We start from the raw sequence: 27,862 nt of genomic DNA, 5'->3' as shown, positions 1-27,862 counted from the left end.
CTATATGTAGGCCTACTGTCAGACATTCATTTTTATTTATTTATCTGATTGGTGTTTTACACAGTACTCAGTAATATTTCACTTGTATGATGATGGCCAGCATTATGGTGGGAGGAAACCGGGCAGAGCCTTGAGGAAACCCATGACCATCTGCAAGTTGATTGTAGACCTTCCCAAGTATGGACAGAGAGGAAACCAGCACGAGCTGGACTTGAACTCACAGCAACCGCATTGCTGGGAGGCTCCTGGGTCTCCTGTGCTGCATTTGCATGCTAACCCCCTCGGCCACATTTGGCCCCCGCCAGGCATTCAACTACTGAGATAGCCTACATAGCCAGAGATTCGAATCTCCTTTCATTGTGGACTAAATGATGTAATGGGTCTGCCAAAGTTTAATGAAGACCTGGGATCTAGTTTAGCTCCCTGCCTGAGTGGTTTAATTGGCTGGCATAACCGATCAGGAGGTGTGTCAGGTACACCGGGTTGGCCCAGTGTCAGCATAATGTGACTTGGTGAGGTGTCATGTCTAGTGTCTTTATCATGATATTTCAGTGGAGGTAGCACTTTGGCAGCATGGACTCACCATGCCACAAGAAGACACAGTATATGTAGCCTACACACACCTAATGACTTGTCGTTGTTGTATGACTGAAACATTGTTCAGTATGATGTTAAACCTCAAGCATTTATTCATTCATGCCACCCATAAGCCTCATTTCTCACCAGTAGGCCTACATTAGTGAAATATTTTTGAGTACTGCATAAGTGTCAATAAAATAAACAGATCAGGCAGCATAGGATACAAAGTCATAATCTATATATCCATGTAACATCATGTTCATATCCTAAAAACAAACTGACTGACAGGGGATTGTTGGCGGGGGGGGGGGGGGGGAATAGCGAATAGGTTCGATCAGTCATACTGATAAGCTGTCTAAGGGAGACAATCTTTGTATTTTGTGTCAGGGAACTCTTTAGGTTTTGGAGGAAATAAGCTACCCAGTGCATGATTTCGCAGAAAAGAAAGCGGTGTGAAAAGCCGCTTGACACTGACAGTAACAGGAATTAAGTCTAATCTTTGATTGGACGTGAAACTAAGGCATCATCATGGTGAGTTTAACTAGTTTGTAATCTCCCATGTTGTTCAGATCTCAAACGCAACGAGTATGTGCACTTGCGAGGCATTATAGACGTGTGCTTTTGTTGTTGTTGTTGTTGAATTTGATGGAAACCATGACACTGCAGACTATGCCTATCTTGTGTTCGTGTGTGTAATAAATTTTTTTGTTTGTTTGTTTAAATGATGTGTATGAGACATAAGCCCCTGCATATCACTGTGTGTGTGTTATATTCTATCAGTGTTTAGTCCATCTAGATGGACTCGGTTGATTGCGGAATGTAACTCTGAAGTCGACCAACACGAAATGTTGGGAGAGTTACGAGGAGAAAGTGCTTCTAATCTGTCATGTCGACGATAAATCACATTTATCACATCTTCACTTGCGCTTTATGACTTTCCTAGCGTAAATCCATGTCAACCAAGTGGTCCTCATAATCAACTCTCCAAAAACGATGCATGACAAACGCACAAATTCATAAAAAAAATTATTTTTTTCAGACACCATACCCACTACGGCGGTCATCTCAGTCTGAAAATCATACGTGCTATTCACATGATTGATGTGAGCGAAGAAAAAAATAAGGCCGTTCAAGGGAGAAAATAGCTTTGGCAATCATTATAGTAACACTCAGCAAATCTACTCGTCCATTTGGCTGGTTCACTCCCCTTGACGTCAGATGGCACAAACTGCTTCAATCTTCGTGGTTTTTGCAAGTGGTCAGAATGGTGACAGACAGCATACGGCCACAGTGGGTGTAATGTATTTATTTTCTGAATTTGTTTTCAGATTAAATAGTGAAAAAAAGATCAGATTAGATTGACGCTGTTGTTGTAGCACGTTACACAATATAATTCCATTCTGAATGATAATAGTAATGTTTTTGAGAGACCAGGTAGACCACGTAAGTTGGATAAGCTCCATCTAGATGGACTCGGTGTGTTAACTTAAAATTTTGGCATGCATTGTAACACTGTGTCCATCCTGCCTCTCCAAAAAATTGCCGCAGAACTGAAGTTCAACTCGATGGAACCTATCTCAATGAGGTCCATGCTAATGACACCCAACCATACCTACACTAAAAAAAACAAGATTTTTTTTCTGGGTTGAATAAGCCTAGTCAACGTATTCCAGGTGACTGAATATCAATCTCACATAGCCAGGTCTGTCGGCCCAATGGAGCCGTCAGCAGCTGCTGTAAAACCATGCCTTTTAGCTCCCACCCTGTCTCGTCTCAACCTGCGTGAACTCAAGGAGATGAGAGGTTGACTTAATGAGACTCAGATAGGTGGTGATGGACTGAATGCGAGAATTTTAAAATACCGCACTGAATCTGCGTCTTCCAGGCTGTAAACTTGGAATCACATGTTCCTTAACCTTTCATATGCAGATTTATTGTAAGCACAATGTCGATTATTTATTTTCAAAGCCGCATCATCTGGAGATTCTTTGGTAATGCTCATGGCAACTCGATGTACTGCCAGCCTTGTAATATTTGACAAGGATAGGTAACTACCACAGGTTTTGGAATGGAGCTTGCTCTGGCGTTGGTTTGGGTCTTCAGTAGCCGAATAAAAATGTTGCCAAACTTAGCGTCAGAGTAGTCTTGTACTAATGTGGCGACCGTGGCCGTGATTCCACAGCCTGAAATTTCTGAAATGTTGTTCCATTAATCTAAATGGAGCTACTTCTGACAAGAACTGCAGCATGCCATTCGACAGTTCGGCTTATCACAATATCTGCTGTAAGTTCTGAACAGAAAATTCTGACTAATGATTTTCATGCTTATTCTTATTAATCTTGTGTTTGGTGACAGAGTATTATGGACTATAACGGTGCGGCTATCATAGCCATGAAGGGGAAGAACTGTGTTGCCATTGCCTCTGATCGAAGGTTTGGAGTCCAAGCTCAGACCATCAGTACAGACTTTGACAAGATCTTTGAGATGGGACCACGTCTGTATATCGGCCTTGCTGGTTTGGCCACAGATGTTCAGACAGTGTAAGTTGTAGTTACGCGTTGTAATTTGTGATTCATGTACACAGTTTTCTTTGGGGGTATACTTTTGTGGCAGTTTGGAAGAGAAAGAGCATTTGCATGTTTTTGAGTTTTAATGATTTTGTTGACCCTTTTAAGTTGGTTGGGTGAAAACATTTTGAAGGTTTCTCCCCATTACACTGGCTTGGGTAAAGACGCGCCTGTTCAGCCAAGGAGGTACTGAAACTGTGTTGCTTGAAACTGAACAGCACTATCACTAAAACTGTTAGCATTTAATAATGTTAAGAAGTCAAATAAATAAATTAGCAGTTAAAATACTGTTTTTATTTGACTATTATATTACATTTAGTTGTGAAAGCAAGCTGTGAAAGTGATGTTAAAACCCATACAAATATCGTAATATTTTGGTTTGTCAGCTGTCACAAAACCTAACAAAACACTGGCATGCATGTGGATAGAGGAAGAGTCAGTTAAATGTTCATTGTCTTTCTTTTTGTAGTTCTCAACGCCTAAAGTTCAGATTAAATCTCTATGAATTGCGAGAAAATCGGAGGATAAAACCGAAGACCTTCATGAGCATGGTGTCCAATTTGCTATATGAAAGGAGGTAAGATGTTACATGGTATCAGTTTAGTGTGGATGGTTACAAACTACATTAAAACTTGCTGTTTGTGCTCATTAAGTCTTGTTAAGTGAATATTGTGAGAAAGCATCAGAACAAAGAGCATGATAGATAAATGGACTACCTTTCCTGATGAGAAGGAAAACTTCAAGAAGAGGGACTGGACATACATACATGTATATCTCTTAGTCAGTTCCTTTTCATGAAAGAGTAGTTATTATATTCTGTCAGCATGAGTAACGTCGTACTTTGCACAGTGATACATGTACAAGAATTCATTCTTTCTTGTACATGTATCACTGTGCAAAGTATCATTGTGTTCCATTCTGCTGGCCCCAGTGGCTGTCAAGTATAGGTTTAATAGCTGAGAATTATATCTCTGCTTTGTGTTAATCAGCAAAGTAAATGCTTCATTTAAAGTCTTAACTTTTTCAACGAATAAATTTTAAAGGCTAGAAGATACAGAAACAGAAAGGAAGGGATTTTTGTAACAACATATTCCCACTGCAAGTGTGCCAATGAGCCATTTGAAACTTCATCAGAAACTTGCCTGGGTACTCCAGTTTACCCCAGGAAGTTGACCGCTTCGGTGGCCTCAAGCTTAGCGTGACCACCTCTATGTCGGGAGAAAACATGATCAAACTCTGGTCAGGTCATACCAAAGACTTTAAAAATGGTACTCACTGCTATTTTGCAAGGCATTCAGCACTAAGAGGTAAAGAAACATGACTGGTTGGTCTGGTGTCAGTATGATGTGACTGGGTGGCATGTCATGTCAAGAAGACATAGTGTATGTACACACACGCAATGACTCCTCGTCGTATGACTGAAAAATTGTTAAGTACAACATTAAACTCCAAGCATACATACATACATACATACATACATACACACATACCCCAGGAACTGCAGTTCTCCCTACTCATAAAGTAAAAACGACCATGCACTTCCACCATGGAGGTAAAAAATACTTGAGTATGATTTAAACAACTATCAAATTAATGAATAAATTAAGGTACAGTCAAGCCAGTAGAGAGCTACTGATGATGGCTCAGTTGGTAGAGCGCCGGAGGCGTAGATCCAGGATCAATCCTGCATCAGGTCACACTTATGACTTCAATAGAGGAAGTTGTAACTTTGATCTCTAAAACACTTTTTTTCAGCGGAGTTTGTGCATACAATTATTATGAAAATGATGTAAAAGTAATTCAAGTATGCGATATATTTCAGGTTTGGACCATACTTTGCTGAGCCCGTTATAGCAGGTCTTGACCCTAAGACTCATGCTCCATACATAGCCTCCATGGATTTGATTGGCTGCCCAATGGTGACGGATGACTTTGTCGTCAGTGGGACGTGTTCAGAGCAGATGTACGGCATGTGTGAATCTCTCTGGGAGCCCAATTTGGTATGATTCTCCTCAATACAATGAAAACAGTGTCCTGTGAATCACCTCACTATAAATGAGCTTTAACTCAAAAGCAAACGAGTTACAATGGGGCTTAATGCTGAAAGGGATACAGAATGATAGGTAACTGGTGTGTTAGATAACCCAGGAAATCTCCACTAATTCTCTGTCCCTCTAAAGACAAAGATCAAAATTAAGCAATTCAGCATCCTAGCAAATGGTTTGGACCAAAGCCTCAGAAAACATTCACATTACATAAAGGTTAGTCTGATACCTAGTACAGTGTACTTGTTTCCCAAAGGCTCCAGTGTCCCACCACCAATACAGCACACTTCTGTCATAAAAACAGTGTATTCTTCAGTAGATCAAACCCAGGTCCGGTCATACCAAAGACTTTGAAACTTGTACTTGTTGCTGCCTCGCTTGGCACCCGGCAATGTTATAAAAATGTTAAAGCAAGCAAACTTTGCTTGGCACGGGGTCAGTATAATGTGACTGGTGGGTCTCATGTCTAGTGTTTTCGGCATTATACCTTAGGGGCGGCAGCACCTAGGCAGGATGGTCATGCCCTCCGACAAGGAGACACAGTACATGTACATAGACTTAATGACTCTTGTTGTCATATGACTTTAAGTTTGACGTTAAACTCCAAGTAATCATGACTCATTCACTATGCTTCAGTACGACACAAAACATCAGTTAATCAGGCTTTCACCTACTCAAAATTACAAAAGAAAGTTGTGAAAAAAAGAAAGTATTTCCTAATTTGTTTTTCACGTTAATGTATGATAATGATCTTGTAATAGAGTTTCTTTGCTTTTAATGCAGACTTTGTCGTTTGAAGAGCTTTAGATGTTCCCAAAGCCTTGAAGGATATAAAACATTCTATATTTTTAATATTGGATCCGCACACCTAAATTAGAAAAGTTTATTGACATGAATGGTTTGTTTTATATATACAAGAAGTACATAATGTGTACATTGGGTTAACTTTGTTGTTGTCACACACTGGTCATCTGTGGTAACTGTTTTTATTTCATGATAGGAGCCAGATGATCTTTTTGAGACGATATCCCAGGCATTGTTAAATGCTGTGGACAGAGATGCAGTGTCTGGTTGGGGGGCCATAGTTCACATCATGTGAGTAGTCAGGCTGTTATGTGTTCTGTGGCTCAGTCCGTTAGCGCGCTAGCGCAGCGTAATGACCCAGGAGCCTCTCACCAATGCGGTCTCTGTGAGTTCAAGTCCAGCTCATGCTGTCTTCCTCTCCAGCCGTAAGTGGGAAGGTCTGTCAGCAACCTGTGGATGGTCGTGGGTTTCCCCCGGGCTGTGCCCGGTTTCCACCCACCATAATGCTGGCCGCCGTCGTATAAGTGAAATATTCTTGAGTACGGCGTAAAACACCAATCAAATAAATAAATAAATTATGTGTGCTATTAAGGCCACATCAATTTTAGTTGTTGTTTTATGGGCAGAATATATCTTTTTTGAAACGTCATAGGAGAGTGTGAAAATGAAATAAAACTTGAAGACATATTTACCTGATTGGAAAGCCTTGAAAAACAGGAAAATCATAAAAACATTAATATCAAACAAAATAGAAAGTTGGATTTTGAGTTTTTATTCCCTGTTTGCACTTTTGTCAGCTCACCCCTAAAACACCCCTTGTATCCCCTTAATGACAGAACAATACAATTGTTGTTTTTTTTCTGGAGTAAATTATCATAATGCCCTGAAATTTTTTGCAAAAAAATGGTGTTTCTGAATTAAATTTCTTCAAAAACTCTTTAAATTTCACCTTAAAGTTTTTTTCAAGTAACAAGTAGGTGGAAATGGTGGGTCATTTGTGGGTTGTGCTGTGTACAGTATGTTCGAGCTTCCTTAAGGTGTACAGTATGTTCGAGCTTCCTTAAGGTGTACAGTATGTTCGAGCTTCCTTAAGGTGTACAGTATGGTCGAGCTTCCTTAAGGTGTACAGTATGTTCGAGCTTCCTTAAGGTGTACAGTATGGTCGAGCTTCCTTAAGGTGTACAGTATGTTTGAGCTTCCTTAAGGTGTACAGTATGGTCGAGCTTCCTTAAGGTGTACAGTATGGTTGAGCTTCCTTAAGGTGTACAGTATGTTTGAGCTTCCTTAAGCTCCGGTCAAGTCGATAGACAATTTGTTCATTTTGTAGGATTTAGGATTTAAAGATAGATATTTGGTTTTTATGTCCTGTCATTTTTCTTTTATCATTTTCCACTTTCTGGTTTCATCAAGCGGCTCTATATGTCACCCTTTCTGTTGTTTGGGCTCTACATGTTATTAAGGTCATGTCTAGCACCGATTAAGGTGCTGACCGATTTGTTTTACTCAGTCAATATTGTTCTCTGGTGAGGTCTAAATTGGACTATGGGTCCATCATTTGTGGTTCTGCAAGGAAGTGGTATGTTAAAATGTTGGATCCTGTTCATCACCAAGGTGTGTGAGACTCTGCGTTGGGTTGCGTCTGCGACTGTCTCAGACCAGTGAGTCTCCTCTCCTTGTCTGCCTGGCCTTTTCATATGTTTCTTCTGGGCATACTCAGAAGACAGTGATATGTAGTGACTCTCTCTTCTTCCTTTTGCAATACAGAACAATAAATTTAAAAATCCATTAAATCTTTAAGTTTTGGCCTTGCATAGAAGGCTAATTAAAAGAGGTAAAGATACTTTTGTTGGTCATATTGGTATCCATGGAAACACAGTTGTCCAGAAGGTTATGATATGTAGAGACTCTCTGTCCTGCCTTTTGGCAATACAGCACAGTAAATGTAATATCCATTTATACTTGAAATATTAGCCTTACATTGAAAACTGATTCAGAAAGGTAAAGATATTATATTCTGTTGGTTACAGAGTCACATTGGTATCTGTGGAAACTCATAGACAGGGCAGCAAAGGATGCCCTAAATAAATCCATATTAAAAATTAAAAGCCCATATACTTATATTCGAACGAATATTCTTAAATATATTCATCGCCTTTGGCAGGGTGAATTTAACCTTCAGTTCAATAATAAATTGCATAGTTTTCACCCTTTCATTGGCTTAAATTTGTATACTCATGGTATGTCTCGTAGAGATCAAGTAGTTTTAACGAGGTGTCGTATTGGGCATTCTTGTCTCTCAATTTTATTCTTGATGGGGGCTCTGCCCCAGAGTGTGTTGGATGTGATGCCCAATACGGCATCAAAAATCCTGGTTGACTGTGTAGACTTTGCCCATGTTCGCAAAAAATTCTACAGTCAACTCTATATATGACTTATTTAACAGCATCGCTGGCAATGTAGTCATAAAGTATTTGAGGGCCATTGGCCTATATCATAAAATATAAATTTTAATTATCATAAATATTTATAGATAAAAGCTATAAACGTATAGTTTTCTAGATGTACTATTTTTGAAATATGCTGGTTTTCGAGTTACAACTGTTTTGGTGTTTTCTATCTGATTTTGAACATGTTCAAACATTTTTGTTTCGTTTTTGATGTTCTCACTACCATATTTAAAACCTGAATAGTCTTGTGTTTTCACCCTGTTCTGGCCACAATATGGCTGAAATATTGCCCATGTGTCATTAAGCCATAATCATTCATTCATTCTTTCTGTTGTTTGGTTGGTTGTTTTTGTAGGACATCCCGTATGTTAACATTGACAATTCACTTACCAATGGCCCTGAGTGCGAGACGAGATTTAAACCATTTTGGTGTAGTGTCGCAGCTGTTTGCACTTGTTAATGTCAGATATATTTTTGGGGGTCATGTCAGAGTTGTTTTTCCCAAATATCGTTTTATTATCATGTGTGTTCTTCTTTTCTCTCTCCTTCTCCAGTGAACAAGACAAGGTAACTACAAGAACGCTGAAGGCTCGAATGGACTAATGGCTCTTTCATGCCGCCATTTTCCTGTTCCTGTTTCCAGCCATTTTCCAGTTCATCAACCATTGTTAGACATTTCTGCAGATAAGCCAGACGATGATTATGAGTCTGTCCTGAACATTTCAAGGCTATGTTTGAAAGAAATGAGTGCTATCAAATTTCCTTACAGACCAGATAAGAAGTCAAAATAAACATGATGATATGTGGACTTCAGTCTTGTCATGATTGTTGTCGTGATAAACAGGCTGCTAAATTGGCGGTTAACATCTGTTACTGATTGAATTGCTTAGTCTTATGTGGAGGCAAACTCAAAGAAATAAGACCTTTCCCCTCTGCTATCTAACAGTCACCTAAGGAAACATTTGTGAAGGCAAATTTATGTCCATACATCACAATTCTGGAACACCATCTTCGTGTTTTGTATGATTTCATTGCAGTCATCTTTGCACTTTGGTGCTGTCTGACATGAAGTGCCCAATTGCTTTGACACATTGTCACTAGTTTGAAATTTAATAACTTACCTTAGCAAGTGTAAAGGAGACAACAAAGAAGACATTGCAACAGACTTGTTTAAGTAATAACAGATTGCAGGGTTTCTTGGTCATGTCGGTTTTGACGTCACTGTATAGAGATATGTGCTCTGTCTGATTTCAACATGCCGGTTGTAAGGCTGTTACGAGGGAAACATGTGACCTGTTGAGTGTTCATACAAATAAAGCTGTAACTGCCCGTTGGTCTTGAACCCGGAATATTCTCACAATCAGCTGTCATTCTCTGTATATAGTCAAACATGGAATAAATACATGTATTTAAAATTATTCAATGTGTTTTTAAAACTTTATTTTAATTTGTTGTCATTGTGACTGGTGTGTTACAGTATATTAATTTTCTTGATGGTCGTGGGTTTCCACCCGTGCATTGCCTGTTTTCCTTCCACTATAACAAGAAAAGAAGAAACAAATAAATAAATGAATGTACTTTCGTTTTACCATAATTAAACGCCGGGTGACAACCTGAGTTAAACCCCATTCACGAACATTACAGTTGTAGTAATGTGGTTTCTTTATTCCAGAAATGTCGCCAGGCGGCATCGGCAAACAGAAACCGTTATTTGTGCCTGCTTCAGCTGTGTATTTATGTCAAGGCGTCTCTGTCCGAAGATATTTTTTTTTATAGCTAGGTCATACAAGATGTGGTTTCAGTCCCGTTCTCAGACAGGAAATCTTTTAGATTTGCCTGTTTCTGTTGCTCCCGGGCCTTTGGTTATGACTCAGCGGTGTACAGTGTTTTCTTGCGTTGTCTTGCATGAAGTTCGATAGGACGTAGTCGTTATGGTTGACCTTGCCAACATTTCGCCAAATGTTTTATTCTGGGTACGCCGGTTTCCTCCTCCCGTACAAAATCGTATAAGCGAGAAATTCTTAAGGTTAATGTTTAACAATAATCAAGCAGAGGATTTTGCATTGTTAAGTTTGAATTCCATTCTGTAAGACGGGTCGGAAGTTGGAGGTCACGTGACCACCCTTTCTTGCGTAAAACACAATGGCCGCCCAATGTTAAAGCATTGGTGAAAGGGTCACTTTTTGTCACTTCGCTAGCGACCGGTAAGGCCTACTTGTACAAAATAACATCACAACAGTTCTGCAGAAATACTCAGACTGTCTTGAAAGCTGAAAATTAGACAAATCCAACGGCTACAGGATCGGAGGACTAAGGAGATCACGTGGTCTCTAGCTTCTGATCCGTCTTACAGAATTGCTCTGTCGAATGAGAGGTGTTTTTCTGTGATATACGCTCGTCCTTTGGAAATGTAGCCTTAATATTCTCAAGATATATCCCCAACTTTGGGAGACCTAGGATTAAAGGATATGAGGGATATGAAACTCTATTGTTCTCGCTTAGTCAGTCTTGAGAATCATGCCCTCGCTCGCTTGATCACGCGCCAGTCCAAGACTTCACGAGATTAACTCACCAATCACAGAACTTTAAAGAAGACATCGATTTATCTTTGCCATAGAACGGTCAAATTCCGCCTAAAAGTCAAGAACCAGATTCCGGAAAAGGTTACTGATGTCCGTATAGTATATGTTTGCTTACATGTTAATTCAATTATCACGAATTCGATGGGTATTTTCCGCAGAAATTAATTCTTCATTTCTTGTGGAATGACCGAGGTTGTCGTCAAAATGGGGTCAGCTTCATCTGACCGAGGGGTCATCGTTGTGTTTGCATACTATATTGTGTACTTAAATCATTTACTATATATTAAATGCTCATTACGCACGAGATATCACGTGACAGGTTTGCTTGACATCACCTGTTCTCTTTTGTCGTAGAGAGTATGCAGATGAATAAAGATGGCAGTCTGAATGAGACGCTGGTCTTCATTGTCCCTACCTTCATGTCGACCATCATCGGAGGTCGGACATATAACAATGGCGTTCTCCAATTCAAGCATTTGACCCACGTACTAATGGTGTTGCACAACGATGGGACACATGGACCAAATCATTCAGATACTACCTCGACGCGTCTTGTGTTACATACAACATGCAGAAGAGAGCACTTCTGCTTCATCTTAGTGGACCTACTGTTCAAGAAATTTTGGATACGCTCACCGAGGAAATCGAAGAGGACCTTCCCGCATCTTTCGACACAGCATTCAGCGTATATGTGTAGACATGCGCAGTGCGAACCGTGCCGTGATGCGCGAGAGACACCCATTTCCCACCGTGGATGAGGTAATACAAGACATGCACGGCGCGAAGCTTTTCGAAGCTCGAATTGAAGATGGCTACCATCAATTCGAACTTGCCCCGTAATCTCGCGAGATAACCACCTTTGTCACACAACGTGGTCTTTTTCGCTACAAACGCCTTATGTTCGGTTTGAAAAGTGCATCAGAATGCTATCAACACTGTATCCAACAAATCATAGCCGACATGCGAAGGCGCGCGAATTCTCTCCGATGACATCATAGTTTTCGGATCTACACGCGACGAACACGATGCCCGTTTACGCGCAGTTTTCAACAAAGTGCGTGCTTCCGGTTTGATTTTGAACAAGGACAAATGAATCTTCGGTGCAAGTGAATTGATTTTCATGGGTCACGTTATTTGGGCGAAGGGAATTTCCCCGACAGAATCCAAAGTGTTTTCGATTCAAAACACTCGCGAGCCAGAAAACGTCTCCAAACCTTCGCAGTTTTCTAGGCCTCACAAACTACGTTGCTCAGTTCATTTCCGACCACAGTACAATTACCGCCCCGCTTCAAGATCTGGCCAGAAATAAATCTACATGGTCGTGAACATCAGAACATCAAAAAACGTTTGATCATCTGAAATCGAAGCTGACGAGTGATCAAGTAATGGCATTCTACAACCCTGCCTCAGAATCGCAACTGATTATCGATGCAAGCCCTTACGGATTAGGTGCCGTCCTGAGTCAAAAAAACTCTGACCATGGTTTGACATACGGAAGTCGTGCATTGACTGACACAGAACGTTACTCTCAAAGGGAACGGGAGACCCATGCTGTTGGATGTGAAAGGTTCCATCTGTATCTTTATGGCATAGAGTTTGAGTTCGTTACTGATCACAGACCGTTTGAGATCATATACAGCCCGACATCCAGACTACCTACTCGCATTGAACGTTGGTCACTCCGCTTGCAACTGTACAGCTTCAAAGTGGTGTACAAACCAGGGCCACAAAACGTTGCCGATTCACTTTCACGACTGCAACTTTCGAAGAAAATTGCAAATCAAGAAATATAGAGGATTACATCTGCCTCGTGGCAAAATCATCTGTTCTCACGTCAATGACCTTAGAACAGATTGATACCGAATCTGCCTTTGATCCTGAGCTGAATACACTGTGAGAATGTATTCAGATTTTGCACACACGAGCTATCTGTACAGGGTAATGCTATCCCCCGTGGAAACCGAATCATGATGCCGTGTAGTGACCACACTGAAACTCGCTCACGAAGGTCACGTGGGCATAGTTAAAATGAAGCAACGAGTCCCAGAAAAGGTATGGTGGCCAAACATGGACACAGAAATTGTCACATTAGTGTCAAACTGTCACGCCTGTCAAACTAATGTTCCAGAGCCATGACCTGAACCGTTGAAATCGACAAAAATGGCAAAAACGCCCATGGGATCATATTGCAAATGATCTCTGTGGAATCGTCAGATATTTGAAGTCGCTTTTTGCTGCTTATGGACTTTCGAAAATCTTGACCTCAGATAATGGGCCACAATTCATTTCAGATGAATTAAGTACTTTCATGAATGAGAATCGTATTGAACACCGCAGAGTTACCCCCCCCCCCCCCTTTGGCCTTCTGCCAATGGAGAGGTAGAGAGGTTCAACAGAAATCTCAAAGGTGCTCCGAAGAAAGCCCAAATTCAAAACAACCCGTGGCAAGACTCCTTGCTAGAGTACCTGTTTGCCTACCGAAACACCCCGCATTCTGCGATAGAGGTTGCCCCTTCATTGCTCTTGTTCAACCACGTTGTTCGCAACGGTCTGCTGTCAACGGAAAATAATGACAAAACCCGAAAGCCGTCGAAAGCAAAAGTAGCAAAGATGCGCAAACGCGATGGTGAATATAAACGCCAATCTAAAGAATACACCGATCAGAAACGTCGTCCTGCCAAGTGCAAAATCAAGATAGGTGACAAAGTACTAGTGGGACAACCGAAGCATAACATGCTATCGCCTCATTTTGGTCCGGAACCGTTCAAAGTAATTCATATCTCAGGTAACCAGTTGATTCTCCTTTCTGACAACAACAAAGTACTGCTGCGAAATTCAAGTAAAGTTCGCAAATTCACTGGCCAAGTAAAGGGCAACCCGATGGCACACGATGAGTTAGACGACTTCTCTGAAACGCAACTACCCGACGTCGTTACTGACCAAGTAGTTGTTCTTCAACGCCCGATAACAACCCAATCGTTTTAAAGATTTCCACATGTATTAAAATGTACAAAATCAATTAGATTGTAACCTTTTAAGCGGGCGCATTCAATAGTTTATGCATGATTAATGATTTCTTATACATGTGTTTCAATTGTATTATACTGAAGTGTTTTGTTGAATTTCATCCAAATATTAATTGTGTTTTACTGAGCTAAGAAATATCTTTATTCCAGTTTTCAAATATCAGATAGATATTGTAACGTAATTAATTTGATTTTATTCCATTGCTTTGAATATTGAATACTCCACTCCTGTTTTATAAACTAAATCAGAGATAATTTCTAAATCTAAAGAGGAGGAGGGATGTTGTGTTTGCATATTATATCGTGTACTTAAATTACTTACTATGTACTAAATTCTCATTACGGAAGAGATATCACGTGACAGATTTGTTTGACGTCACCTGTTCCTTTTTGTCTTAGAGAGTATGCAGATGAATAAAGGTGACAGTCCGAATGAGACGCTGGGCTGCATTGTCCCTACCTTCATATCGACCATCATCAGAGGTCGGATATATAACAGTCATTGTTCAGTTTTACGTGAATTTGCTGCATTTTTTTCTGTTGTAGAAAGCGTCTAAAAATTAGAATTTTCAAATTTTCCTTCGTGTTTTTAGTTTACACCCTAGGCCTTTCAAGTTTAAAAGACGACTCAGATTTTGTTTTGTTTAGGCACTGAACGCTTGTAGCACTTTCATTACACTGTTGCGCGCGTAAAATTAAAGTTTGGTAGCGCTGCCCTCGACACAAGTGAGAAAGACCGCTAAGGAAATCACACTTAAAAACTGCAGTGTTGTTGTGTCTGTTCGTCTGATTAACTGATCAAGACGACACGTCCAAAACTTCATGCACCATGCCCAGTGACTAAAGTAAATGAATAAGCATAATTTATTGATGATTTGTGTGAGAAGTTATTTGTACATTTACTGAACAGTAATAATACAAGCTAATAAATTCCATGCCAGATAACTTTTTAAATTAGTAAAATATTTACCAACAGTAAACCATTTCACTGTACGCTATGGATAAGTTACATGGGATAGTTCGATCTAAGAATAGTGACCAGAAACATGTTAAGCAAGCTTTTCAGGTCATATTCTTTCATCTCTTGTTGCCTCCGCCACTTTTCATCGGTTGAAACGTAGCACGTTTCAACCAATGAAGTGCTTGAACAAAGACGTTGCTGTGGCCAAAATAGATTATCCAGTTTAAGTGTGCACCTCTGATGACAATCACACTTGGATTTCTACAGGAACAACATGGCATGTGACTGAAGATATGTGCTGAGCCTGAGAGATTTCAGTGATTGACCTAGTGAAGACTCACCTGTAACTAAGTCGAACTACACGTACTTGCAGTGTTCAATTCAGCCAAGGGCCCTACACAGAAGTGGGGTTTGTGAATTTGGTAAGATTGTGGCATACAGAAAGCCACTCCATTATAATAATATCAGCGCCAATTGAGGTAGGAGGGCTCGCGATACTACAGCGATAAAACCACAATCGAGATGACCGTGTACCGTGTATCAGTAAGGTAGAACTGTATTTTCGTTCACAATGCACAATGCCAAACGCAGTCCAATAACACAACAGGAAGAGAGCGAAAACAGGCCAGAGACGCCCCCCCCCCCACCCCCACCCTCCCCCATGTTGCAGACAGGGTGGATAACTCTGCACACACACTGACGTGTAACCTGAAGTACATAACTATAATACTTAGGCGTAGGACAAGACTTCCAATTTCAGAAGTTGGCTATGAGTCATATGTTTCTGAAAGTTGTCTGGGACCATTATAGTTGCAGACTGACACACATTGAGGATATGGACTGTGCACAAAATACATGTACATTATAATATTATGTTTACCACATGTAGAACAATTCAGGTAAACAGAGTAGACATGTATCCCTCGTTAGTATCGTTGTTTCCATAGTAACGTGGTTCCATGGAAATATTTAGTTTTTACTCTCGAGTAAATTTATTTATTGAAAGTTCAGTTCATGATGTCTTTTTGTCAGTTTTTATTTTTCTGTTACATTAATTATTACATTATTATATGAAAACAGTGACATTGGTTGGAGTACAATAGTGGTTTAGTTTTCAGTAGAGTGATTGTAGGTCTTGTGAGAGATCTGTTTCTTTGCCACGGCTTAATGTCATTTTCAACATTACTGCAATGCTTTATACTTAAATGTTGCATACTTTTACAGACCTTCCTTAAATACTGATATGAGCGAAGACAATTAATTCCACAGCAGGACAAGCTAAGTACCTACTTTTTATACATGATTAGATGATGACGTTAAAAAAGTGGAAGTGGGTATGCGTGGAGGTTTGAAGTTGCTTTATGTATAGATATCTTACATGTTTGGGATTCCCAGACAAAAAATATTTTTGTGACCTCCACATGTTAAATGCCTCCACAATTAAACCTAAACACCTTTTTTATTACCTTTTTTGCCACCCATGTGCTTAAGAAGTGAAAGCAAGATTGTGTGGAACATTGTGTTTAGGCCCTCTGTATACGAGCATAAAATCTGATCTTATTGCTAATCAGCTCTGTTGAAAAAGGTAATATAAGTGAATAATGTAAGTCGATTTAATGAAGAAGTGGTGTAAAGTTTATAGACATATTTACTAGTATATACATAATATAGGCCTGACCCATCCCGCTCAGGTTAAAGACGTATAGCATAGATAGTTTGAAAAAGGGGCACCGTTACTGAGCAAGTTGAATTTTGAGACCACTTTAATATATTTACTCATGAAAAGAAGAACCAGTTGATCATCTGTTACTAGACGAAATAATAAACTACACAGCATTTGTGAATGACATGATAAATACGCTAACTGTTGTGTTTTCCAGACGAACTCTAAGTAATCAATCAAGTTGTACGTGCGCTTATCAAAACTACGCTATCCGGGGTCAGGTGCGAAAAAAATTGGAGTGGGTATGACTCTATGCTGTACGTCTTTAATTATATAGGCTGTGCGTATTTAATTATATATGCTGTACGCTTTTAATTATATATGCTGTACGTCTTTATTATATATACTGTACGTCTTTAATTATACATGCTGTGCGCATTTAATTATATGTGCTGTACGTCTTTAATTATATATGCTGTACATCTTTATTATTTATACTGTACGTCTTTAATTATATATCCCATGCGTCTGTATTATATATGCTGTACGCCATTAATTATATATGCTGTACGTCTTTATTAAATATGTTGTGTATCTTTAATTATATATGCTATGCGCCTTTAATTATATATGCTGTACGTTATTACTTATATATGCTGTACGTCTTTATTATATATGCTATGCGTCTTTAATTATATTGTATATTCCTTTGAGAAAAGGGTATAGTTATATTTCCCAATTTACTATACACTGATTTTGCCTAACTTTACAAGAACATACTCCGAAGGACTGGTTCGCAGACGAAGTGTTGTACCCCAACGTCATCATTATACTGTCAAATCTCCTGGATGATGGAGTTTTAAATACACACTTGCAGTGTTCGATATCTAAATATTTCTGCCAAGCATCACTCTTGTGTCTTACTTGAAAGAACTTGGGTCATCTGTATTGTGCAACGTAATCATTTGGAAAAATCTCTTCTTTGGGTGAATGCAAGAAGAAAGATGAAAAACTTTTTTTGTACTTTTGTATGTCCAGCCACATTTTATACTCCGTATTAAGAAAAGAAAAGAAAAAGAAACAGCAAGAGTAAGCGTATGTTGTAGGCCTTTAGCAGAAGAAAATCACGCATGGCAGAACTGAATCGTTCATGACTGATCAGCAGAACTGAATTGTGTAACTAGTGTGGGGACTCCCCCTGCATGTGAAGGTGCTGGCCTTGTCATCATAAGCGTAACTGTAGGCCAGTGGACACGCCTTCTTGAAGGCTTGGGCGAAGGAGAAGGTCGGGCAGGTCTGTGGGGTTCCGTGACTCCCGCGGCAACAGAAAGCGTCGGTGTTGAACTTGGCACAGGCGCTCTGACAAGCTACGGTTCGTCCGCCATGATGGATCTGCAGTTCCCCTGGACACATGCTGTTGAGATCTCTTTCACAACCGGCCACCGCACAATAGTACTGCCCGGAACCTTTTGCGTAACTTCCGGCCACGGGGACAATTTTCAAAGGTAGGTTGTATCCGTCCACCAAACTGACGTCATAAAAGTCTTGTCCGCCATACCCACCCAGAGTAAACTCTGTGTCAAAATTAAATTTATAACTTGTTATACATAAGGCAAAGAAGAGAACAACAATTATCACTAACGTACAGCCTAATTAGGGGTGCAAGACCTATACTAAATGAAATTATATTTCATTCTATCACATCACCCAAATTACCAGCTGCTGGATTCGACATTTTATTAACGCCGGCAATTTCGACACTAAGAGGCTTGATGCCAGCTCATAAGGCTGGGGATAGGCCAAGTGATTCGTAAGACGTCGTGTCTGGTGTCTTCTGCAGCACTAGTTAGGCAGCACTGTAAAAATGTCGGCACTGGGTCTGGCTTGCTACAAGGGGATGCCGTCGTGATTTGACGAAATGGTTTTGTAAACGACGTTAAACCCCTCGTTTAAATAAGCTGCCAATAAGTTATGTTCCTTTTAAACGCTGAATCAGTCGTCATATGGGTGCTTTGAGCATGTCACGAAGTTGTTGTTTATATAAAGCTGAGTTTCGCATTAAACTGAAAGTCAGTATAGTTTTCGATACAATACTGAGAACGCATCCAAAACCAGCTACAAAATAATGCAATTCTTAGTTAAACTTCGAAAACCATACCGGACGGAAAGAGAAGGTGAACAAATTCGTGTATATAATAATGCGCAGGCAAAACAATTCATAAAATACCTGTAAGATAAAGAAAGGATAGTGGACAAATATAATAATGCGCAGACAAAACAATTTATAAAATATTTCCGAGATAAAGAAAGAATAATGGACAAACATCATAATGCGTAGACAATACAATTCATAAAATACCTCAGAGATAAAGAAAGGATAGTGGACAAACATAATAATGCAGAGACAAAGTATTTATAGAGAGAAAATACTGGACAAACATATATTTATCCACTGACATAGAATTAGGCGCGGAAACGGAATAGTTCAAGCATTCAGAATTAGTATAAGAGAAAGAGAGAGGGAATAGAGTAATGAAAATACACTGGACAATGCTTAGAAACTAATGAGCAGAGAGCTAGGCGGTGGAAATACGTTATGCAGAAAATATAATAATTCACAGTGATAGAATACTTGAAGCATATAAATATTCTCCAGACAGAGAGAGCCAGTCGTGGGCAATCATGCAACAATACGCACAGAAAGGGTAATGCGCCGAAAAGAGAACAAAATACCGCGCAATGAAGACAAAGAATGTGCGCCTTATGATTTAGCACAGTCGAAATGACCGCATTGCATTAAATGTGTCTGAAATCAGAGGTGTCAGATAATCCTATACCTGCTAATGTGGCAGGCGGTTGACCTCCAGCTCCGTTACACTGTATCCTGTGGCCACAGTCACCTGTCACGCAAACACCGTGACTGTCACAGCCTGTCCGGCCCCAGAAGCGCCCGGAGAACTGATCCGGCACAGTGATGTCACGACGCGAACCACGGTTCAGCTGAAAGCCACCTGGCAAGGGCAAAAGACTAAAGTCGGAATAAAACTCTGACTGAGGTAAAATGACGAGAGGCTTGTGGAAGAAACCAAGGCGGAGACTCCGGAGAAGACACTGGAGCTATATCCTCTGGGCGGATGTTAGTTTCTACGATATGGTCCCGTATGCGAAGACCAAACGAAGAGACCTTGTTAGGGCACTTATTAAATTTATCTACATATAATGGATTGAAAACACAGTCGTAGACAGGGTTTGTTGGACGAGCTTTAAGCTTTGTATCATATTGACAAGACCTTGATTATATCGAGAGCCTTTGCACATTTAGCATTAAACATTTTTATATGAGGTATAAAAGATAATTTATTATCAAATATTATACCCCAAAATTTAGTTTCACCAACACTTTTAATCTGTTTACCACCAAATTTTAGATCAGGGTCATGACAAAATTTCCGTTTATTTCAAAAATGCATACCTACGGTCTAAGATGTTGAAAATCTAAAACCGTTTTCAGTTGTTCATTTCTCAATCTTACTGAGACAAAGCCACAGCTATTATGTTATTCATATTTTTAGCACGGCAGCATATAAGGAAATCATTCACATATTAAAAACCTTCTGTGTCAGATCATATGATTTTGGCACAGCTATTTATTTTTATGCTAAACAACGTTGACGATAATATGCTGTCCTAAGTGCATTGTTTAAAGTGCAGTATATTAAAGAAGTGCAGTATATTAAAGAAAGGTAAGAAGGTGTTCTACAAGTGTTCCATTACGATTAACAGTAGATATTACATGTATAGTTTTGTAATGGTAGCTGCATCCCTGCACAATTCTATGTGATACCATTCGGGGAACTCAAAATGGCACAGTGGATTCATTCCGCTTGAAAGCTGGAACAGTTCCTATCTCATTTTTGTTGTTGCCAGAGCGCCATGTAGGGCACGGGAGTTGATCATTCAGTACTACAAGATTTTATCATTGCTGGGCGCCGATTTTGACATCATTTTCAAAATTATTTCCGCACCATAATGCCGACATAGCCTATACAATATTGCTTCTCCAATGTCAACCCATGAAGACAGTTATTTCCAAATAGGATCGAACCTTCACCAACAGCCCAAAACTCGATCCACCAAACCTGGTATTTCGATATACGATGTCGACTCTTTGTTTAGCGTTTTTCCAAGTTCAACGCATTTAAAACTCGATATTGCGTCTTCATACCCGACGGCGGGTATTAAATAGGCTTTTGACACGGAGAAGCAAGAAAACAAGGTTGAGACAGCAGTTCATTTATACGTAGTTTTGGGGGCTGATACTTTCGGCACAAATAGAAAACAACCTGGTATTGTCTTGACTTCCAGCCTCACTTAGATGGAGTCCACGTTTGGTGGGATTTTACTTCTTATAGAATGCACTTTTTTTCTTTTAACCCCAAACAAACATTGTTCCAGTCAGTTGGTGGTAGGAAACCAGGCAGAGCGCGGCGGAAACCCACCACCATGATGGAAGACCTTCAAACTTATGACTGGAGAGGAAGCCAGCATGAACTTACTGCGACGGAATTGTTAAGAGGATCATGGGTCTTTGCGCTGCGCAGGCCTACGTGTTCCCATCAAGCTTCCCTCTGTTATCTTCATGCACTTACCTTGTTCCAAAAGATGATTTCCCAGGATTCCAACCCAAACGGTTTGAGAACATTGATTTCTGATGTGGAACACGTGGTTTGCTCGCGAGGGCATCCATGCACACGTGACGAGGATCAATAGTGGGGCCAACATGTCTCTGTCTGTCAACAAGCAATATAGGCCTGTAATTACGTGGATTAGCCGAAAAACATCTTTGGCTGATTGCACGTTCGTCGATCTAACGGGGTAGTCCCTTTCCGATTACGGATTCAGGAACCGATTAATTCATTCGACGAATATGCCATTCGTCTTTCCTCTGGGAACGATTATACTTAAGATATTTTTTTATAGGTAATCTCGTACACTCAAAAAATAATCTGTAAATTTTGACAGGAAGTCTGTTGTTTGAGAGATGTTAGAATGTATTATGTTAGTATAACATGACACTGTGTCACATTCAATATAATATCCTGCTCGTCTAACGACAATCTTTATGTTGAATTAAGAGTATATGTGTGTTATATTTAACAATAATCTGCTGGAATAATAGTGTATATTCTAGCGTCACTCGAACAACAGACTTTCTGTTAAATGTCTTATTCTTATGTCTTATTATAAAATAGGCAAACATTCCACACAAAAAGCCATTTTAATTTCATAAATTCATCAGAGATGTAGCCCACTGCAGATTTGGTATAGGCAGAGAGAACCCCAAAGTTTCGTGTGGGGGCAATATACGGCAGTCATACACTCAGAGCTCGGGAACGCTGTTATTCCCTTTTGAAATCCCTGTCTTTCACAGCCATTCAAAACGAACTGTACCTTCTTGGAGTTTTAATTCAATGAGACAAGGTCAGTTTTGTTTCAATTCAATATTCTTCTTTTATCATTTCCCTTTAACAGACATCATATTCTGGCAAAACCATTCGAGACATGATATCGGTATTTTACTTGTAGCAGCTATCTGGCTGAAAATTATCAGAAGATTGACTGCAACATTTAAACAAACAAAATCAGAAACGAAATCATTTTCATCGATGTACATTACAGATAACGCCGGTTGCTTCGCAGTGATTTTCCTACAAGCACAGATCTAGAATACACGGAGGTATGTAGAGAAGGAGGAACAACTCGGACTCCTCAAAGTGTTCAATGTATGATACCCAGACAGCAGGATTCTGGCTTTGTTTTGACGAGGGATTCTTCCGTGCGGCAGGTCTTCGCACATGCGCTCTCGAGACTACAGCAGCTCTTGAAACCTGGGGAAAAAGGTATTCAGAATGCACCCAGTTGTGCGCCCCTTGCTCATAGCAGACCCCCCCCCCCCCCTCCCCTCCACTCCCGCACTCCCGGTTCAGGCGGTGAATAATGAGTACAGAACAACAGAAAGGATGTCAAACGGCTTTAACAGACACCATGTTCCAGCGCAAGTTGTTCTCTTATCTTATCAGTGTCTATTTTTATGCTCTTTTATAGCACAACTGTATATAACCGGTTCGAGACATGATATCGGTACTTTACGCGTAGAAACAGTCTGACTGATAATTATCTGGGTGATGAGTACGGACGATTCACTGCAACAATAAAACAAACAAGATGAGCAACTAAATCATATGCACTTGTTGTAATGTATGTTAGATGTGCGATACGGGAGCCTCATGTCACGGGATATGAGTTTTGTCGCGATATAATAAAAACAATGATCTAACATGCCAGTTAGCTGTAGCCCTCGTCAGTGTCTTATATGGTGTCAGAGTTTCGGACTTACGTGAAGTTTGTATTGAACATCGATTGTTTAGACGACGTGAGCATTTTTTCGAACTATTTAAGCGTTTGTGTGACTGGTGAAATGGAGGCGATCGGTGTTCCTTATCCTGTTATGGACTGGGTAAGTTCTAACTTGACGGAAGCTTGGCATTCTCGGAATTCATTCAGATAAACTGCTTGAGCGGTTGATTAGCAAGGGGGCAGAACTCACGCTTGACACAGCGGTTGACATCGTTAGAACGTACGAAATTACGCAAACACAACTGGCATCAATGAAGGAAGACACAAGGGTTACCGTGATTAACTCGACCAGGTCAAAAACGCAGAAAACGAGAGCAGCACAAAACACAAACAGGCCAGCATGCAATAGAAAACAGTATGATCAAGTCAAACTCCAATAACTTGCCAAATTGTGGAGCATGTGGCTACAAGAACTATAAAAACGGCAAGTGTCCAGCTGTGGGTAAGCAGTGTCATTTGTGTATGGGTAAGAATCACTCATCGAGCAGATGCCCTTCAAAACACAGAGATAAGAAATCCACCAAGGTACACAGTGTGGACAAGGATAGTGAAAACAGTGCTGCTGTGAATGACAACTTGGGTGTTAATTTGTGATGACCTGCTATGGCCAGATACTTTGGGGTTTTCTCAGTGCAGTCTAGTGACATTAATTGCTGGTTTGCTGACATACAGAATCCAGCGGTGAAATTCAAGTTGGACACTGGTGCTCATTGTAATGTGTTACGGTATACTGTTTTACAGAAATTAAATGTTAGTGAATACTGGCAGAAAACTGACAGTACACTGGTGTTGCACACTGGACATGATTTCTCCCAAAAGGCAGATAACTCTGGAGTGCACGTACATGGACAGCCGGAAACCTTGTACATTTCAGGTGATAAACCATAATGCAGTCTGCATTTTGGACAAAGAGTTGTGTAGACCTTTACCTGGTGAAGAGAGTGTATACCGTGTCTAAAAGTAATGAACTGTTGCCAAAATCTCAAATATCGGACAGCGACATTTTGAGTCAATTTCCTGAACTCTATAAAGGCTTAGGATGTCTACCAGGTGAACATTCTATTAAACTTGACCCAACCGTGCCACCTGTGGTACACCCGCCTAGGAAGGTGTCAATACCACGTAAGGCCAAGATCAACGATGAACTTTATAGGATGTTTAAAATGGGTGTAATTGTTAGACAGGAGAGGCGAATCCGTGGGTGAACAGTATGGTAAGAGTGGTAAAGCAAGATCATGTCATATGTGATATGTATTGACCCAAGCGACTTAAATCGGGCAATACAGTGGGAACATCACCCCATGAAAACAATCGAAGAGGTTGTGACAGATATGCCAAGAGACAATGTATTTTCATTCTGAGATGCCAAGTCTGGTTTTTGTCAAATAAAACTGGATGAAGAAAGTTTAAAATTTTGCACATTTATCTCCCAATTTGGTCGTTTTAGATTTACCAGATTGCCATTCGGTATAAAATCTGCACCGGAAGTCTTCCAGCGCATTATGTCACAGCTGTCAGAGAATGTCCCATGTGCTGATTCGATAAGAGGCGACATCCTGGTATGAACGGCCATTGACCAGGAACATGCTGAACGACTGAGCAATGTTCTGTAGAGAGTATCACAGTACAATATGAGGTTAAAAATCGTCAAGTGCCGGAAAAGACATTCTGAATATAAGCGTCATGTCCGACATTCGTATACCATTCGTACTCCGTAAAGGGCGTTCCAAGCCGATACTGGCAAGATCCATTTCCATAACAACGTTTAACACTACCTCCCAAAGACAAAGGTATGCAAGAAATTATACAAATAGGAAATAAAGCTGGTAACACACAAGAGAGAAGCGGTTATCAGTTTTCAATGATGCAGGGCAGACAGTGGATATTCCAGGCACATGTGGAAGTCCCATATGATGGACATCTTGTGACAGTATGAGGTCTTAAGCCTGATCTTAAGGTAAGCGTTGTTAGAGACATTCCACGGGCTCAGAATGTAAGTTATGTCAGATGCTTTCTTGGATTCATACAGTATTTGGCTAAATTTATGCCAGATCTATCAGATGTTACAGCACCATTAAGTGAGTTAGAACTTACGCATGTTGAGTGGCACTGGGACCAACCACAAGAGAAACTTTCCAGAAACTGAGGAAATAGGTCATAACTGCCCCTGGACTAGGAGCGGCAATTCTGCAAGAGGCAAAGCCTCTTGCGTACAGTTCATATGCGTTGACTCCCTCACAAGAGGTACACGCAGATTAATAAAGAAATGTTGGCGATAGTGTACGGTTGTACCAAATTGCACCAATATTTGTATGGACGACAAGTCAGTACTGAGTCAGATCACAAACCCATAGAGCAGATATTTGTCAAACCTCTCCAAAATATGTCATTGCCACTACAGAAAATGATCAGGAAATAATAGAGGTATGACCTCAATGTCTTGTACAAGCCAGTCAAGGAAATGCATACTAGTGATACCTTGAGACGAGCCTACTTGGACGAGGTTCCAGCAGATCCAGTTGATACTGATATGGACGTAAACCCAGTTATGTACCAGTCTCTGAAAGTAAGTATAAACAGCTGCAGGCAGAAACTGTCACTGACCCAGACATCCAAGAGCTTCAGGGCATGGTAGCCAAAGGTTGGCCACGTGACAAGAAGGACGTGCCCAACAGCATTCGTGAATATTTCTCCTTCCATGACAGCATCACAGTGAGTGATGGATTAGTCTTCAAAGGATCTCTCGGGGGCCTCCGTGGTTCCGCAGCGTAATGACCCAGGAGCCTCTCACCAATGCGGTGGCTGTGAGTTCAAGCCCAGCTCATGCTGGCTTCCTCTCTGGCCGTAAGTGGGAAGGTCTGCCAGCAGCCTGTAGATGGCCGTGGGTTTCCCCCGGGCTCTGCCGGGTTTCCTTCCCAGTATACCGTTATACAGACACCACATATGTAATTGGCTCATTCAACATTGTTCAGCGCCCGGCTGTGATGAATGGAGTTCTTTCACCTGCAAAAGTTAGAAAACACCCCCCCCCCCCATACACACACTCCCCCATCTTTCCCGCACATGTCTGGAATGTCAATGATAAAACACTGGATGGAGAGTCCAGGACAAACAATCCATGTAAAGCGTGGAATCTTGCATTTTCACACCTCGTAGGACACGCACATTCCTCCATTTGGACTTTAGTGGTTTCCTTGAGGAAGGACGTGGCGCTGGCACTGACTGCGATCCTGCAACACTCTGTAGGACAGTTGCCCAGAAAAAGAGTAAAACGGTCAACTAGATCCTGCAACACTCTGTAGGGACAGTTGCCCAGAAAAAAGAGTAACGCGATCAACTAGATCCTGCAACACTCTGTAGGACAGTTGCCCAGAAAAAGAGTAAAACGATCAACTAGATCCTGCAACACTCTGTAGGACAGTTGCCCAGAAAAAGAGTAAAACAATCAACTAGAAGCTACAGGAGCGACATCGTTGGATTTGTTCTGAACACAGAGATGGGGCGCGTGCCATTCTGATACACTAAATGCTGTATCCCACAATATTCCATCGACTTAGATTGTAATTTGAATGACAAGAAACATTGATATGTAATCGATATTTCATGTAAATTATCAACAAACAAAATAAACTTCACGACTAAACACAAAAAATATTTACCCGAGTTTGACGTTGCATCAACAAACTTCGTTTTCTAATTTTCTTACAAATGGTTCACGCTCTTAAGATTGGATGGAATCAAACTAAGATGGCGATTGTCATGCCATATAAACTCAGCAATTTCCATATCATGTACATGTGCACTGTTCGTAAACATGGGAGTTTGGAATTCGAAATATCACGTTATTTGCATGAACCAGACAAAGACTTGATCTCAAACAAGATTGGACTCTGCCCAACACCTTTCGACGTCACATTTATATGTACTGCACACACAGGACCATATACTGCAAACCCTAGGAACAATCGCCACAATATGATTGCATATTCCCAATACGGCGTAAAGTCATATTCATTCCTTTTCCATAATACAGGTTGGCGAAGATTACAGAACATGCTCAATTTTTACTAGCCCCACACCACCGCCCACCCGACAAGCACAGTTTTTGTTAATGTCTATACACCTATATGTATACACCTACCAAATTCCTTTGATCAAGGGCAGCCACAGGATATGGTCTGTCGTACAGATCTTTGTCAACTGCTCTTGTAGATATCAGTCCCACGATGCACGAGATAAGAAATCAGGTGTTGGTGGTATCTATATAAGGTTTCCAGGCGAAGTCAATGTACTGGATTTCAAGGACGGCCTTAAACTATATGAAGTGCATTTGTGCCGTAATATATACATACATTTAAACAATGTGCATAATGTAAGAATTGAGACTATATTTATTTATTTATTTATTTATTCCACACTCAAGATTTTTCACTAACACGATTGCGGTATGGAGGAAACCGAAATTCCTGGCGTAAACTACCGAACTTTGGCAAGTTACTGACGAACTTTCCCACATGTGACGCTCGGATATGTCACAATATTGGTAGAGGAGTGGTCTTCAATGAATGTTAGACTTCACAAAGCGCCAGCTCCTTGTCGGCTTATTGTGACCAAGGCGTCACAAACAGTTGACTAGGCTACATGACAGTGACAGTGTAGGCTACATGATTCATACACAGTATGATGTCCTCAAAATATGGAAATTTCCAGACAAGTAGAAAAAACTATCCACATTACGGTATGCCGTGTGACTTCAACAGAATAATCCCAT

General features: G+C 40.5%; 2 protein-coding genes across 2 annotated transcripts; one reads left to right on the top strand and one right to left on the bottom strand.

Annotated features, from left to right (window-relative positions):
- Window positions 1-1,006: 1,006 nt before the first annotated feature.
- LOC135481382 (proteasome subunit beta type-3) lies at window positions 1,007-9,860 on the top strand. Its single transcript, XM_064761213.1, has 6 exons — window positions 1,007-1,110; window positions 2,935-3,119; window positions 3,616-3,723; window positions 4,969-5,146; window positions 6,192-6,286; window positions 8,997-9,860. The coding sequence occupies exons 1-6, from the start codon at window positions 1,108-1,110 to the stop codon at window positions 9,043-9,045; spliced, it is 618 nt and encodes a 205-aa protein (XP_064617283.1). The 5' UTR covers window positions 1,007-1,107; the 3' UTR covers window positions 9,046-9,860.
- A 7,919-nt stretch (window positions 9,861-17,779) lies between these two features.
- Window positions 17,780-27,362, bottom strand: LOC135481389 (uncharacterized). The gene is made up of 4 exons (XM_064761222.1): window positions 27,233-27,362; window positions 21,324-21,464; window positions 19,512-19,685; window positions 17,780-18,248 (listed from the first exon to the last, which is right to left on the bottom strand). The coding sequence occupies exons 2-4, from the start codon at window positions 21,454-21,456 to the stop codon at window positions 17,833-17,835; spliced, it is 723 nt and encodes a 240-aa protein (XP_064617292.1). The 5' UTR covers window positions 21,457-21,464; window positions 27,233-27,362; the 3' UTR covers window positions 17,780-17,832.
- Between the last annotated feature and the right edge of the window lie 500 nt (window positions 27,363-27,862).

This window comes from Liolophura sinensis, unplaced genomic scaffold (assembly GCF_032854445.1).
Source record: "Liolophura sinensis isolate JHLJ2023 unplaced genomic scaffold, CUHK_Ljap_v2 scaffold_33, whole genome shotgun sequence".
Classification (NCBI taxonomy): Eukaryota; Metazoa; Mollusca; class Polyplacophora; order Chitonida; family Chitonidae; genus Liolophura; species Liolophura sinensis.
The sequence above is the reverse complement of the archived record's forward strand: the minus strand, read 5'-3'. Positions and strand labels throughout refer to the sequence as shown.

Coding starts and splice junctions, on each gene's coding strand:
- LOC135481382 (XM_064761213.1), top strand. Junction 3,120..3,615: donor GCCACAGATGTTCAGACAGT/GTAAGTTGTAGT, acceptor TTCTTTTTGTAG/TTCTCAACGCCTAAAGTTCA. Junction 5,147..6,191: donor CTCTCTGGGAGCCCAATTTG/GTATGATTCTCC, acceptor ATTTCATGATAG/GAGCCAGATGATCTTTTTGA.
- LOC135481389 (XM_064761222.1), bottom strand. CDS start 21,456: ATGTTGGCCCCACTATTGATCCTCGTCACGTGTGCATGGATGCCCTCG. Junction 19,686..21,323: donor AAATCATCTTTTGGAACAAG/GTAAGTGCATGA, acceptor TGCCCTTGCCAG/GTGGCTTTCAGCTGAACCGT. Junction 18,249..19,511: donor ACCGCCTGCCACATTAGCAG/GTATAGGATTAT, acceptor ATTTTGACACAG/AGTTTACTCTGGGTGGGTAT.